At 28.9% G+C, this 17413-nt stretch overlaps 1 protein-coding gene across 1 annotated transcript in view; it reads right to left on the bottom strand.

Moving 5' to 3' along the window:
- Positions 1 to 2493: 2493 nt before the first annotated feature.
- LOC129964151 (nose resistant to fluoxetine protein 6-like) overlaps positions 2494 to 17413 on the bottom strand; it is a 58325-nt gene continuing 43405 nt past the window's right edge. Inside the window, exons 7-15 of the mRNA XM_056078860.1 lie at positions 17199 to 17292; positions 16053 to 16145; positions 13657 to 13822; positions 13116 to 13195; positions 11772 to 11894; positions 10536 to 10656; positions 9020 to 9206; positions 4441 to 4583; positions 2494 to 2962 (exon numbers count right to left, since the gene is read on the bottom strand). Coding sequence (XP_055934835.1) covers positions 2654 to 2962; positions 4441 to 4583; positions 9020 to 9206; positions 10536 to 10656; positions 11772 to 11894; positions 13116 to 13195; positions 13657 to 13822; positions 16053 to 16145; positions 17199 to 17292 — 1316 coding nt within the window. The 3' untranslated portion in view covers positions 2494 to 2653. The remainder of the gene's footprint in view (positions 2963 to 4440; positions 4584 to 9019; positions 9207 to 10535; positions 10657 to 11771; positions 11895 to 13115; positions 13196 to 13656; positions 13823 to 16052; positions 16146 to 17198; positions 17293 to 17413) is intronic.

The raw sequence follows: 17413 nt of genomic DNA on the forward strand, positions 1-17413 counted from the left end.
GTGGTTAATTTCAGATAATTTCATTTTCCAGTCTAAATATCTGTACTTTTCTAAATATTGTCTGCTTATTAATTGCATTTTTCTCTCTTTTGTTTTTGTCAACTATTGCAATATTATGTTTACTTTGGATGTGTTTGTTCTATGTAGTACTTTTGTATGTGATGTTTTATTCGAGCGGATATTAAGGAGAATGCATACACCACAAGAGAAAGCACAGATTTTATGGTGGTTCATAGAAATGAAATCGATAGTGCAAGCACAGAGAAATTTCAGAAGAATTTACCAAAAAGATCCTCCATCCAAAAACAGCATCTTGCGGTGGAAAAAGAATTTTCTAGAAATTGAAAGTATCGAAGATAAGAAACGTTCCAGACGTCCTTGCACAAGTGATTTTGATGTTGAGCGTGTCAAAGAGACATTTTTACACAATCCTAGAATATCTGTGAGATCAGCGGCAACAGAATTGGATATGCCAATTTCGACGGTGTACAAGGTTATTAAGAAAAAATTAAGACTGCATGCATACAAAGTTCAAACTGTTCAAGTTTTAGAACCGAACGATAGGCCTAGAAGGATGGCCTTTGCAACAGATATGCTAAGGAGGATAGAAGATGCTGCTGATTTTCTGAAGAGCATAATGTTCTCCGATGAAGCATCCTTTCATGTTTCTGGCATTGTCAATCGCCATAATGTGCGCAAATGGCTCTGTGGATGCCGACATGCTTGTCGCTACCTGGCGTGAAATTGACTATCGACTTGATATTCTCCGTGCGACGAAGTGGGCACACGTGGAAGTTCATTGACAAGGGTCATGAAACTTTTTGAGTCTATTTAACCATTTATGTTATTTATTTAAATCTATCTTTATTATTTTATGAGTTATTAAACATCAAAATGGGTCCGGGACTTTATAAACACCCTGTATTAAAAAGTGATTTATTTCACCTGACAAAAAGGCACATTTCAAAATCAGGTATAGAACCAATCCTCGTAAATTTAGAGTTACAAGAGAAGAGAAAGATTCGCGCCCAAGCATAAATTAATTGCAACAAACCAGTTTATTACATAATTCATCTTGCTACATTCATTCTTTTTACCTTAAAGCCATTGTATCTTCTTCATTACTGAAACATTCTTGTCTAATTTCATTAATTATCATGAAAAAAATTCAATAAACAATTTTTAAAGTATATTTTTAAAAGTGCACTGAAATGTTTTATACTATTTTATTACTTTCATAATTAATCAGCATAAAGTTTTATGAATACTAGGTAACTTTGGAGAATAGATAGTACATTTTGACTAATGGTTACAAAAATTTTGAAACTAAATATTTTATATAATTGTTCTGAATTTTTTTTCTTAAGAAAGAATTTTTAAATTTCAAAATTTGATAGATGTGCAAGACACACAATATTAAAAGACTTACACTCTACTGTTCATTGTACTATCATCTTCCTAATTTTCTGTCAGTTCTTCCTAATTTTTTGAAATTGCAGCTTTAATTTAAAGCTGAAATGATTACATTTTAATTAATATAAAAATATTCTTGCTAAAAATATTCAAAAAATATTAGATTTTAATATTTTTTTCGTCATTGTTTACTTATGGAATTAAATCTTATTTACAAATATAAAAAATTATTAAATACATAATTCAAGGAGAAATTTACTCATCATGGAACAAAAGTTTCGTAATCAGCAATGGAACAACTACATCATTCAGTTAATAATTCTTCAGGTCTTCATTATCAACAATGAAAGAAAATTCCAGGATGAAATGGTAATAAATAAAATAGATTAAACAATTAAACGGTTTGAGTTTCTTATGAAAATATACTGTTGTCTGTCTTCAATTGTGAAATATATGCTGTTGTAAAAAAGCTCAAAATATTTTTTAAATGAATTAAAAGCTGTACAGAAATTAAATAATTATTATTAAAAAGATAATTTTTTTGATTTTTTTTCATTTTTTGTTATAATACTACCAACAATTATAAGACAGGATTTTAAAATAATGCTTAATTTTTAGTTAATAAAATTTGTAATTGAAATTTCAGAAACAGTCTCTGAGTTGACATTCCTATCCTTCAAAACTCATCTGTGACAAATTTAGTAGATCTGTGCCTAAAATTATGACATGTAAATGAATAAAAATTATGAAATTTTTAATTCATTTTTTTCAAATTCACTAATAGTAAAGAATTCGTCTTCTTATGATATTAAAATTTAATTTCTTTATTCAACTAACTGATAAATATGCTATAAAATCTAAGAATATTGCATTATGAGGTCGTGTTAATGCAAAGAACCTAATAACTATAACACAAAACTGAGTGAATATAAAATCGATTACAGAGTTCTACTTTTGCAAGTTACAGTTACAGTTAGCCAATTAAACTAAATTATTACAGTTAGTAACTGTAATATTACCAACTAATTATTACAGTTAGCCAATTAAAAATGTACAATGAAATGAATATGACAAATAGACTAAAATACAAAACAAAATTTTAATACAAAAGACGAGGTTTGCTAAATGGTGATATAAAAACAGGAACAAAAGGTAACAGTTGAATTATATACACTATGTACAAACATTTGAACCCTAATTATTATTGCAGAGAAGATTTATTCATTATCTCGTCCCATTATCAAGGTGTTATTGTAACCGATTGGCGGAAGAACTTAAGTCTTTTCTTTTGAGTCTCTATTTTGTCACGGATACAGTCTTTGAGCTTAGGATTTTCCAGTTCATCTAGAACGGAAGTCGACGAATGCGGCTTTTCAGACATGCATCTCTTGATCTTCTCCGATGGATTTTCGGTGTCTGTAATCATTGGAGTCGGTTCTGGTTCGTACCACAACTTCTTTTCAAAGAACATGAAGGGTGCCGCGCAAGTGACGTAGCATATGGCTGAGAGAACAACAGTAAAAACGATGTATGCTGTTGCATATACTGCCTGTAATACAAATAATTATGTCAATATGTTGTTGAATTGTAAATTTTGCTTGTACTGAATAAACACTATTTCTAGCATAAAATACAAAACAATATTGTTATGATATAGTCTGGTAATCAAAATATAAAATAACGTCATGGAGATAATGTATAATATCTTTTGTTAATAGGGATCGCTTTATTAAAAGATTATTTTCTCCCAAATACTTTTTCGCATATTCTCTAAGAAACTTGCATGGCGTACAATAGATACAAAATATTAATTTGTGGCAGGAATTTAGCATTTTTACTGAACCTATCGCTTGATGCTTGGCTAATGTTTTGGTGAGTAATGCCTAGAATGCGGTTAACAATGCCCCAAAATCGAATTTGGCTTTTAGATACGTTTTCCCCAACCTATTGAAACAAAAATTTGGTACTTGTAGAATTGAAAAATCTCATACCTAATTTCATATATTTAGGTAACTGCGAATTTGAAATATCGTGTTGGCATGCTTCTGAAAAAACAAACCAACAGACAGTCAACTATTTGTTTATTTTGGCTCAAACTTCGGCACGTGTCTGTCCTATATATGTTAAATCTGAGTATCGAATCTTATCCATATAACTTTCTTCGTTTTGTAGTTATCGGTAAGAGAGACTTCCTCTGAAAATGTTTTACTCAAAATTTGATAGAAATCTGCAAATTTGACGTAAAGACCTTATACCAAATTTCAATTGTATAGCTTTTGAGTTATATTTGCCATAGATAAACAGACAGAAATTTACCAAAAATATGTTTTTCGAACTCAGGAAGATCTAAAACATCCGTCCAAATCTTGAGTTTGAATTTTTTGACGGTTACTATACTTTCTCTATACTACTTATGCGAGAAAGTAAAAAAATAGGTGGCCACAGTTAGAAAATCTATGAAAAATTTGATTTTGAATTTCAAATTTTCCTAGAATTATGCAAATTAATTTTAAATTAAAATTGTTACTCTGAATTTTCATTGATGCTTACTAAGAGCAAAACACCCGATTGCAATAAACTGTGATAAATTAAATTGCTACACAATAAACACGAAAGAATACGAACAAAAAGGAAGAAATTCTTTTCGTATTTTGATAAGAACAATGCATAATTATTTGGGTGTTATAAGGTATAGTAAATAAATATTAATCTATTAGTTGTGAAGGATTTCTGATGACGTTTATCTAAAAAAATCTTTAAGGCATTTTTTTCCTAAAGTGTTTAAACTTTTTATTTTTCAAATAAATGCTCAAAATATGAATTGTTAGTTATAATATATATGAAAATATATTAAATGTTAATGATCATTTAGTTAATTTAAAATTGATATTTAATGTGATATTGCAAGAAGAAAATTGAATTCACTTAGATATGTTTGTTCTCAAGGGTATACAAAATATGGAAAGAATTATTAAGCACATTGAAGTTAAATATTGAATTGTTGTACAAACATAAAGCTATACTAACCTGATCCAAATGTCCCATGTATATTTTTTCCCTGAGTTGGCCTTCACGCAGGAACAAGATCAATGGATGCAGTACATAAAATAAGACAGCAAGTCTGTCAAGTGGTATTAAATACTTCCAGGACAAAATAGTGTTGACGATACCTAAGGGATGAAATTTCAAATTTTACTTTCGAAAAATAAGACAATTAAAAGAAATTTCTTAAAACTATTTTAATTTAATTGAATGAAGACAATATCCATATGTATTTAAACACTCATGTAGGATATTTTTTAATTTAGCATAAAATATATATTCAAGTTACTTTCTATTGAAAATTTTCAATAAATCCACCTTTTGAGATTTAGTTTCTCACAAATTTTTTTCATGATAACCTTTTACTATGGTAGACGATTTGTGGCAAAATATTTATTGTAGCAAAAAAAAGTTATTGTAGTATTTAACCATTAATTTATTACTTAAAAGTTTTGATACAAATTACAGATGCCCTTCATAAAACGATTCATAACCTTAATATTTATTAAAGTTAATAAAAAAAACGATCTTCATAAACCTTAATAAAACGATTAATTTAGAATATGTCTGTAGCTCAATAAAAAGAGTAGCGGACTGTAGGTTTATAAACCGTTTATTGTGAAACTCAACAAATATGCTAATTAAATTAACCTTCCGTCGGGCGCAATGCAAATCCTAACACGATCGGGTGCAATTCATCTAAGAGATTAATGTACTCAATTAATGCAATTTTTGAATGTATGTTAAAAAAAACATATTAAACAGAACTTTTCACTTACATTTGAGTATATTTAGTATGAGTATTTGTGTATATATGAGTACTCAATTAATGTGACTTCATCTCACAGATTAGTTGCGCCCAATGGAAGGTTAATAAAGCTTTAAAATATTGAAACTTTTCATCACCCCTCACTTAATAGGAGGAAATGTAAACAATAATAAGTCAGAGTATTTCGTCTCCTGCTTAGTAGAGGAGCAATTATCTCTGGGTTCAGCTCGTACAACTCAGTCTGAACTGAGGGGTTTCTTCTTTCGCCACCCCAGGGGGAGTTGGCGCTGCAAGTGCGCGTAAACAGAATATATTTCAATAATTCGGTCCAAATTATTCACAGTCAATATCCTCAAATCGCACAACTTCTATACATCATTGTTCAAAATTTGAAGCAGATGTGTTTGAATACGGCAATCGATCTGACATTTTTATTTTTACATGGCTTGTTTTAATAAACTTGAGAATACCTTCTACAACAGAAAATTTACTTATAAACTCTTTTGTATGTACTAATCTCATTGGTTTAATTTAGCAAAGGTTTGACATAACAAGGACTGATTCAACTGTGCTATAGAAGTGGTGAACATACTTGGGAAACTACTTTGTGCAAAAAACTAAGCACTTCTAACAATTAATCGCTTTGTATAATCTTGACTGATAATAAAGATGAATACGTGCGCGCGCGTGTATGTTGGCGATCTACAGGCTACATTACACCATTCTACAGCTACCAAATTTGGAACATATATGCATTGGAGAGTGGCAATGTGCACTTCTGAATAGGTTTCTAGAAATTTTAATTAAATAAGAATTGAGTTGAATTTTAGAGTTTTTCCGCGATAACTTCCGAAAATATTGTGGCACAAAAGATAAATTTGACACTTTTTGAAAATTTAGAAAATTTTTCTTTTTATTAATATCAATTTAATAGTCGTGTAAATCCTTTTTTCAAATTTTGGCAATTAAAAAATCTTTTGTGCTTAATTTTTAACAATAGATTACATTGTTGCCTGGAAGTTCAAGCCATTTTTATTGCTTAGTCAATTATCTGAATTTAATCTCTGTGTAGTTTACAAGACATGTAATAAGCGGGAGTGGTCTCTTCAAAACTTTCTTTCATGCTCTGTAATAAACTTGGCACTCCATAGATGCCTTTTATGGAAGAAAGTGTAGAATAATTATGGCGTAGAAGGCGTAGAATAATTATGAAATATAAACTTTTGGCTTGAATTTATTATTTTTTATTGACTCTATTGTGTAACCTAATCTGATATATTTAAGTCATTGCATTTTTGAATTATCGGGTCAACATATTTATGAAAGTTAAGACAGACAGACAGTCAACTCGTTGTTGATTTTGTCCCAAACTTTGATAGGTGTCTACGTTATAGATGTTACATCTGTGTACAGAAATTTTTCTGTATAGATCTGTACGTTTTGTAGTTATTGTGCTATATTCGAACTGACGGACTTCCTCTGAACAGAATTTATTCAAAATTTGGTAGAAAACTGAAAATTAAGTGTCAAGACCGTATACCAAATTTTAACCATCTAGCTCAAAGCGTTTTTGAATTATCTTTGTCACAAACAGACTGATGGATATTTCCCAAAAATGTGTTTTTCGAACTTAGGTTTAAAATGTGGAGATTCGTCAAAATCTCGAGTTTGAATTTTTTGATGAATACCATATTTTCTCTATACCAAGTTTATGTGAAACTAAAAAAAAAGATTGAAGTTACAATATGGCGGAATTTATAAAGTTGATAAGCCACACTTTTGAATTTAAATAGCGCTATGATCTCACTGGACTTATCTCCTTTAAAAAAGTTTCATGTATTTATGAGCGAAGCATATGTAAGATAATTAAAGTAACGCATCTTTAAAGTCTGGCAATTTTACAGTATCAGGGATATGAAGTTATATTTAAACGCTTTTATTGGAATTAAAGATAAACAATGTTCTCAGCTAGCCAGTTGGTCACAAAAGGCGACTAGTATTGTAATAATTTTTTTCCTGTTGTTTGTAGAGAGCGCAAAATCCTGTTTGTTGTTATAGTGTAATAGGAGTGATTGTTGTTCGTTCACTAAATTATCATAGCGCTACATCAGATATGTTGATAATTTTTGCGTTTAATTAAGAGATTTTTTAATGATTTTTCTGAATTATATGCTTTTTTACTAAAGAATTATCGAATTACTTTATCAATAGGGATAGAAATTAAAACATTTATGCAAATTATTTGCCTTCATTTTAATAGGTGTGCAAATAGAAACTTGGCACCTAAGTTTAACGCATACAATTCATCCTCCATTCCGGATATATACTTAGCCATTGTTGGGTTTGTTTTTGTTTTTGTTACTTAAGCTTCAGTCATTTACTAGGTGTCATTTCGCGTATATCAGTTATATAAGAAATGACTGTCGTTAAGGCGCATTTATGCCATTGCATTCTATTCTGCTTTCAAATAAAAAAAAAACTTCTCAAGCTATGGAATGCAAGGAATTGATTAGTTCGACGTTGAGTAATCATACTGTTAGTCAAAAGCGATTTGCAAAATTTCTTGATGGAAATTTTATTCTTGAGTACGATTCACGTCCAGGTATAATAATAAAAATTTTCAAGACGAAGAACTTTAAGTTTGATTGGATGAAAATCCATTGAAACTCAAGAAGACTTGTAGAACAGTTAGGAATTACTCATCAAGCAAAATCGCTTCGATTGCATGCAGTGGCAAAGAAACATAAGGAAGGAAAACGGATTTCTCATAAACTGACGAAAAAAAAAAAAAAAAATCGAAGCTTTGACATCTGCAAGAAATTGCTTTTTCAGTAAAAAGCAAAAAGAAATGTAACTTTTTTTGTTCAAAAAAAATTTTTTTTGCACTAAATCTTTACGGATGATGAAAAATGAATTTTGTATGACAATCCCTAAACACAGAAAAGTATGTGTTGATCCAGGCCGGCCATCAACATCAGTTGAAAAAAGAAATATTCATGCTAAGAAAGTGTTTCTCTATATCTGGTGGGGTTGAAAAGGAACAATTTACAATAAGCTTCTATAAACTCATCAAATTTTGCAGCTGAACGTTACCAGGCCCAATCGATCAAATTAAGTGATGTCTTGGAAGTAAAAAGACCATTTATGTGCCAAGCAAGCTGAAAAGTGATATTGTTACATAACAACGCTAATCCACATACAATAAACGAATCTAGGAAATCATCTCCTTCGGCTAGCAAATTTTCTGAATGCGTTTCATTCTCTAAACTTCTGATTACGACATATTTAGAACGATGTCATCATATTTGAAAGACCAGCAATGAAAGCTGAAGATATTCGGAAATGGCTCGATGGTTGTTTTGTTTCGTAGTCGCCAAATTTATAACGCGAAGGCATGCATCATCTATTCGATAAATGGCAAAATATAATAAATAGTAAAGGTAGTTATTCCGATTGTTAATCTTTGTAACAAATACCTTTTCAATAAAGATGAATTTGACCAAAAACGCTTTCTTGCACATCTGTTATATTGAAGAGATTATTGTCTTTCTCTCTCCCTCTCTCTGAATAATATTATTATAAAACTAATTGCTACACATCTTACTAATCAAATATATTTTATCACATGTTGGCAAGAAGATTTGTTGTATGAATTTTAAACTGAAGAGCATTTATATTTTGATCCTTCTCCGAAACGTTCAAACAATTTATCCGAAAACTTTTTAATACCATTTACATCTCCTACATATCATAAAAGAAATGATATATTATTTCGCATACTATGCATTATCTTACCTCCATAACCGTAATAACATGCAAATATTATCCAAGCCATTCCTAATGACCACACGCTCCTGTGAACAGATGCGTAAGTTGCTGACAAAGTCATCTCCATTGTTTCACCATCGTGGTAACCGTACAATCCACATAATACAGTCAAGCTGAGCCCAGCGGCAAAGAACCACCCGACACAAACAGCTATCTGAAAGAAAAAAAACCATAATAAATATTAAGTTTGAGTTTGATGTTTATGGTGCAAGAGCCAGGCTTGGCTATACTACGCCAATAATAAATATTAAAACTCCTCCGTCTTATACAAATTATAACAATCATTTGTTCAGTGATTTTCAGATAATAATTTTCATCTTTAAATTAAGTAGAAAATTGGATTTAAATAGTATTAGTTTTATTCAGATTTGCTTTTTTGATATCCCATGACTTCATAAAGAATGAATTCATACATTTAAAATAATCGCGAAAATCTAAGAAAATGCCCCCCCAAACTCAACCACAGGTCCGTTTTTTCCAATTTTTGCTTCATATGAAAGTTTGTGATGTCTAGATTTGCCATTAACGGCAGCTTGCCTCCCACCATTATCCATTCTTGGGGGGGGGGGAAGAATCTCGAAAATATTTATTGTACATTCACTATGGTGGAAAACGAACACACAACAAAACTCTTCAGCCTCAATAACATAATCTATTTCGCACATTTTTATTTCATATAAAAATTTATAATTTCTAGATATTTTATCAGTGCTTGCGCCTATCCTCACTATCACCATAGCTCCCATTTTCGAGACAGCTTCACTAATATAATTTCGCTGGATTCTGTGGCTTTTGAATATGGGTTCATATGCATAAAAGCCATAAAACTATCAAGCAATTATCTTTTGGTGGCTGCTTGTATGAAAGTTAAAAACAAGTTCAAGAAAATGCTGCGCCATTTTAACCATTAACTGAGAAATTTAAGTATTAAAATTTAGTTCAAACATTAAAGAATTTTTTGTGCACAGGTAATATTCACATACTGGTCGTCATCGAAGGCAGGCTAGTTAATAAATAAAAACAACAGTTTGAAGTGAATACAATACATCATAAACTTCTTCATCATTACATCTTGCATGCATGAACTTTACATACCCATTTCTATAAAAATTGAATAGTGAAAATAAAAATAAAACTTTCAGTAATGTTTTTAGTCACAAATATTTTGTTCATAAAATTCTTGATTAATTGAAAGGATCTGCCTCACAAATAATTATCTCATGAATCAAAATTCTAAATTACTAAAAAAATCGAAATTAACTTTATTGTAAGAAAACCCATGTTTCTCCAGAAAATCCAATTTTATTCCATGTTCTAAGATAAATTTTCTAGAAAAAATTATCTTAATCATGTTTATTATTGTAAATACATACTAGAATTTATTCAAAGTATAGTTCATTATTTCCATAAACGATTCATATACCGATAGGAATAACTTATGAATTTAGAATTTTAATTTCAAAATCTGTTTATAATTACTTACCTTACTCAGTTTAACTTTCTCATACCGTGTGAGAAAGAATCCCAACAATATTCCTACGCAGAAAGGTCCAACATGATCATAAGCTTGAATAAATACTTTCTGCCAAATTGATTTAATATTTCTACAGGAAGAAAAAAATCTTTTCAAAATATTGTTTCTTACGATATTAAAAATAAGTTTTATAAAAAATGAAATATAAATTTTATGCAAAAATCCAATAATAAATAATTATTATGCTGGTTGTCTTCTTCTTATCTTGGAAATGTGTAAAATGTTTATGCTCCAGATATTTTGTAAAATATAAATAGTTGTTTAATTTATCTTTAAAATTTTATCTTTGTTTTAATTACTATCTATATTTATCTGTTAAATCACATTCACAAATAGCAAGATCTCTTCAACACCAGTCAATGGCTAAGATGAAAGTGTCAATCATCAAAATTAGTTTAAATTCTTCCATCTTAACTGTAGTACTCCATTGTTAATTATCATTTATTCTTTTCCTTCCATCTTGTGCTCATTCAACTGGTCAACTGTGCTCATTCAATTCAATTATCAGTCTGTCATTATTTAAATCGACAGCCGTAATTTGCTTTTTTTTGAGTAATTAGGAAGTGACAACTCAAACAATCAGCATCAATACATGGACTCTAATTTTCAGGAAATCATATCTAATACTTTTGGATGATTTTATCCACCAAGTGGTGATATGCATTGAATAAGATAAGCCCATTTCCAAAGTTTTTTATTTTTAATTTAGATTTCATTGGTGTCTAGTAAGATTAGTTTTCTCTCAGTTCTTTTCTTACCTGCTTGTCATTTTAAGCAGTGCAATTTTATTTTAAAATCTTGTGCAATCATTGTTCATTTGGCTTGTTCATTTTTGTAGATTATCCCTTATTATTATGCCTCCTAATTCCACTGATAATCGAGATATAATAATTACTAAATAAAATGTAAACATCTCCTTCGCTATTTTTTTTTTCATTTTCTCGCCTATTTTGGTAAAATAAATACCTTCTGGCGCATGCTTAAAAGCGTGGAACACCGTATCTGAAAATAGATAGTACTTATATTGTAGTGTCTAGACTGAATTTCTCAGCTTTCATTTAAATAAAATGCAGTTTTTTGCTGCAGCACAATTACTCATTTTAGTTCTATAACTATTAAAAAAAACGTAACATTTTATTATGTAATAAATAATGCATTCATTAAATGAGATTTTTTTTAACTTACACAAAACTTAAAAAGTAAAATGCTGGTGATGGTGGTAGATCATTCATAAGAGTGACCATGGCAATAGCAATACTGCTGCCCATTATGATGATGCAGTTGACAAATACTCCCACAGTTGTAGATCTAAAAAAGATATGTCATTAGTCAGTGTGAAAATTTATTTAAAATCAATTGATTGACATCTATTTTAATGTGCTCTTCAAATCTGATACTAATATGGCAACCCAAAAGTCCAAAGGAATATTTTTCATAGCAAGCCTTCGATGGCCTTTTCACTGCCTTTTTGCCTTGGTAGCCATTTTACTTTTTAGTATTAGCGATTTGGCATCATTGGTGATATGAACGGGTAGATTATAATTCAACTTTCTTTAAAAATTTTTTTAGATTTATTGATAATGAACTCGAAACAAAATAATACACTATCTAATGAGGTTGTGTATAATGATCCATCTTGAAGATGAAGGGGTATTTTAAAACGAAGCGGGTAGTTTTGATTCTTAGTCACACAGTGAGGAAAACGATCTAGTGACACTTTTCCAAAGTTTCACATGACAGATATAAGAAATAATTTTAAAAGGGTCTGCAAATTTAGAAACTAGCTTTTAAAAAATTATTTTGCAAATTCAAAAAATATCAAAATTGATATGAAAAATATTAAACGTTGTAAATGTAATGCATTAAGATTGAAATCTAGATTTTAAAATATGATTGTTGTTTTTACTTTAAGTCACAAAATGCATAACATTTTCATAAGTGAATTTGTATGCTGAATTAAAAACCTCACATAATGAATTCATGACTATAAATACAAAAATGAAGGAAAGAAGAAAAGAAAAAAAAATATTAAGGGAGGATCGTCCTTTATTAGGGACTATATAATATGAAATAAAAATATGAGCCATCTTATTTTTCAAAATGTAATAAAAAAATTTTTTAAATGTAAATTTAAAAAAAAAAATCTTTATTGTAACACAAAAAAAATATAACGACATATTTTTTAAACCAAATTTATGTTACAGAATTATGTTTATGTTTTTTTCAGGTTACACAAAAATATTTTAAAAATTATTGACTATATTAATAAATTATACAAATTAATATCGATATTTTATTAACAGCTTGTTTTAGAAAAAAATTCAGGTGTGGCAATAGCTCGTAAGTGTTGCCAATAAAATCCTTTTAAAGGTGAAAAAAAATCCCTAACGGAAAATTTTAATAGTTATTAACTCTAACTAAGATTATAAAAATAATATATTTTGTAGAATAATATGTAGCCACTAGCGAGCAATTTCAATTGAATTTTTTTCTCCATGACAGAATAATATATAATGCAATCAAAATTACCTGCTTAGAATGAAAATCAAAATAGGAGAAATCAGAAACAAGTGAAACATGCAGCACATCATCCACGTGTGCGATAAGCACTGTAAAAAAAGTAATGTTAATAACGAAAATATATTTAATTAAAAATCAAGTATCTATGGTAACAAATGACTACATATGAAACATACTTAATATTTAACAATTTAATAACATTTCTAAAAGTAAAAGTTAATGCAATAAAGTTTAAAAAAAGAAAAAATAATAATTTTGTAATAAAAATTCTTGAAAAAACACATACACACACAAAATAAGAAATTATTGATTTAAATTACGCTGAGATAAATAATTTTATATATAAGTTTGTAATTAACACTTTATAGAAGTTATTAATATTTTATAGATGTTATTTTCCAAAAATAATGTCACAATTTAATAATTTTTAAATTTGTATATTAATGCTAAGATCAAATAGTCTAGCTTATAGAGTGCCAAAATTTGCATCTTCATTATTGGCCGAGATTGCACAATGAACAAGAAAGAAAAAGTGGTAAAAGCTACTCACTGTTGTATCAGAAGGCCAAAAGTTGTTCAGAGCCAACAGATTTAGCCACCATCGCTGCTTGCAATTTTTGATCACTGGAGCTACTATGTCATCCCAAATAGGTCCGCTTGCGATCAAAGGTAACAACAGCAGTAACGTTATGACAAGAATTTGCAACAGTGCGAACCTACAAAAAAGAAATAAATGAAATTTTGAGTAAAATTATTACAAATAAGAAATTTATTACTTCTTATGAAAAATAGACTTTTACAAAGAAGGAAAAGGTCATTCATATTCTTTCGGTTTCCCCATTTCCGTAAATCTATTTCGTCTTTTATTTAATTACGGTGTTCTAATGATACGCATCTAATTTATATAAGCATGGATTTTACGATTCTAGGAATTTATGACTTCTAATTTTTTGTATGTATTATTTTTTTTTGAAATATCAGTTAACTATTTCTGATACAGAATACTGAATGAACAGTTAATGAAAGAATTAATAAATATCTATATTTTAAAAATTTAAATTATTTTATTTTGATCCGTGCATTAATTTTAAATTAATGGCTAAGTATGTTATGAGGCTAAGCAATGTTATTCCACATATTAAGCGAATTGTTGTGTTCCACAAATGTTAATAATTTTATTACATGACCGATTTAAGATTAAACTACATCTGATGGATATCTTCATTTCTTCATTACAAACTTACCATTTATACTTTAAAATAATATTAAAAACACTGGAAGATCGTTTTATCTATACTAATAATGAAGATGAATGTGTGTGTTTGTGTGGTTTCTCTACAGATCACACCGAATAGTCCAGAATTACTAATTTTAGCAAGTATGTCCTTGAAGCGCGGAAATGTGTATTTGCGAGCGATTTTTTAAATTATTAATTAGAACTTTAATTTATTAAAAACAAACTTGAATTTTGGTGTTTCTCTGCCATAGCTTCCATATAATTATTATACAAAAATAAATGTTATATTGTTTCCAAAATTAAAAAAATAAATCTTTTTAAGGTTGCTACTTTAATAATCGGGAAAATTTTTTAAGGAATTTTGGCAAGTTAATTTTTTTTTTGCCTATTTTCCTATAATAAATTGCATAGTTGCTCTAAATTTCAAACTGTTTTAATTTTTTATCAACTTTTTGATCGCATGATTTTTTTCCATTGTTGAAAGCGAAAGAAGGAAGACTTCGGTTAATATCTGTGCAATTTACAAGACGGTAAAAATAAATGAAGATAAAATACTGAGGAACTTAGGAGATAGATAAACCGTGAATTTACGTTTTCAATAATGCTATGATGTCGTGGGATTGATCGCCAATAGAAAGGTTCATGTATACAGTGAACGAAACTTATGCAATACACTTAAAATGACACGACTTTAATGTCTGAGAATTTGCCGGAGCAATGAAACTGAAGTATGTCTATACAATTTAAATAAAATTAATAATCAATATTCCTGGTGGATCAGCTGATCGCCAAAAGCGACTAGATCCTCCCTATCAATAGGAAAAGGACTCAGTAACGTCTCATGACATTACACTAACAAGGATGATTTAAAAATCTATGAAAGTCGAATGATACATCTTAAAATATTTAAGCCAGCGTCTTTTAAAAAAAATAAGTTTTTAGAGTTTTTGATATATAGAACACTTTTTTGCAATAATTAATCCAGAAGTTACAAGATGAAATAACGTTAAAGTCAATCAAAAACACTAAAGTTTGACAATTATTTTTTATTTAACTATATACTTTAAGAAATAGTTAATTAAAAATAATAAATAGCAGAAATATCACAATTACTTAGAAACAGACATTAGAATGGCATGTGCAAATTTCATGTCGTAAATATTTAATAATGTAAAAGTATTTCATTTAGGAAATCGTTAAAACACAGATTCACAAAATATTTAATTTTTAGCAATCATTAAACTCAACGTACCTATTGGTCGCTAAAGGTGGATAGTATATAATAAAAAGAATGATTAGAAAACTTAAAGAGAGAGGACAAATATATGTTCTCGAGTAATCACTAGGTGTATATATTTAATCATTTTAAATTTTATCTCAAATAACCTAGCTTTGGAATTGAAACACATTGCTTTTTTTAAAGGTTAAATTTAAATCATCTAAAATCTAAAGCAGGGACCCTCTAAATTAAAAGCATTCTGAATTACGAACACTTTTATAGGATACAGTTTCAAAGACTTTTTTAAATAACTGAAAATATCTTAATTTTGGGGAACATAATTTTAGCCAATTACTTTCGCCGCAATAAAGAATATTTAATGAAAAGAAATCATTTAGAATTTTTAACATTTAATTAAAATTATACAAAAAAGGTGAAAAATTCGAATTTATAAATACATTTCTATTGAATTCATTAATTAATTCCATACCTCGTATACCACCTAATTAGAAACTTATGAGCTTTAACAGCTATTCTTTGGCTGCGGCTGTTCTTCCAATAATTGTACGCCACTTGAAAACCACTGAAATAAAAACATAAATCTTTAATTATCTCATAAAGCGAAATAAAGCTTATTTGATAAATAATTGACACAAAATATAAATTATATGAGAAAAAGGATTGAGGTTTTTAAATAAATTTAAACTAATTTTTGACGCAACTGCACTGTTAAAACATTAAATGAAATGATGCACTTTCTTGCTGAAAAGAATTGAAAAAATTAAAAACTGAAATTTGTTCTTAATACAAAATTATCTATGTTAAAATTTGGGACAATTCCTTGAAGCAAAAGGAAATATGCGTAAATACCAATGTAATCCAGAAGCTATGGTCTTTCCCAAACTTTCTCGTATATTCTCTCATAAAAGCGTTATTCCTCCTCCATCAGCATAAAACTGTGGATCTTGTGTATTTTAAAAGTCACAAGCACATGAGAGTTTCGTGCTTCGTAGTGTAGTAAAAATAAAACAAACTTGCATTTTGGATGCCTTGTTTTCATTCAATAGAAATTAAAATTTAAAAAAAATACAATTTTAATAGAAAGCTCACACTCCAAATTTTAATTATTTAAATTATGTTTTTATTTTCTCGTATACGAAGAATAAGGAAAAGTGTAATCGTCAAAAAATTCGAACACGAGATTTTGACGAATTTCCACATTTTTGACCCTCTCTTGAATTCGAAAAATACATTTATGGAAAATGTCCACCTGCCTATTTGTGGCAAAGATAATTCAAAAGCGCTTTGAGCTAGACGGTTGAAATTTGTTATACGATCTTTACACCAAATTCGCAGATTTCTGTCAAATTTTGAGTGAAGTCTGTTCCGAGAAAATTCGTTTGTTCGACTGTTTTAATATAATTTAGCAGGATTATTAAAAACACTATGAGAGCTAGATAGATAAGATTCAGTTAGTTCACAGATTTAGAATCTATAGTGTAGATATCTGTCAAATTTTGAGCCAAATCCAACAGTTGGTTGATTGTCTGTCGGTCCGTACTATATGTAATCATTAATGCAGACTAAAAAATGTAAAAAAGAATTAAAAGTTTATGCATAATTATTAAATACTTACGCTATCAAGAAAAGTGAATCGACACCAGATGCGGCGTTTGCGAATAGAGAGAACCACCACTGCTTCATAAATTTGAAGAAAGAAAAAGCATCTCCTATAAAAAATAACATTTATAAAAATATTATACAGTTTTTGCAAAATACCAAAAAGATCGTTTCTTAAAAATATCTTTGCTTTTTAAAAATATGGAATAAAATATTTTTTAATTATAAAAA

The sequence above is a fragment of the Argiope bruennichi genome, chromosome 3 (genome assembly GCF_947563725.1).
Source record: "Argiope bruennichi chromosome 3, qqArgBrue1.1, whole genome shotgun sequence".
NCBI lineage: Eukaryota > Metazoa > Arthropoda > Arachnida > Araneae > Araneidae > Argiope > Argiope bruennichi.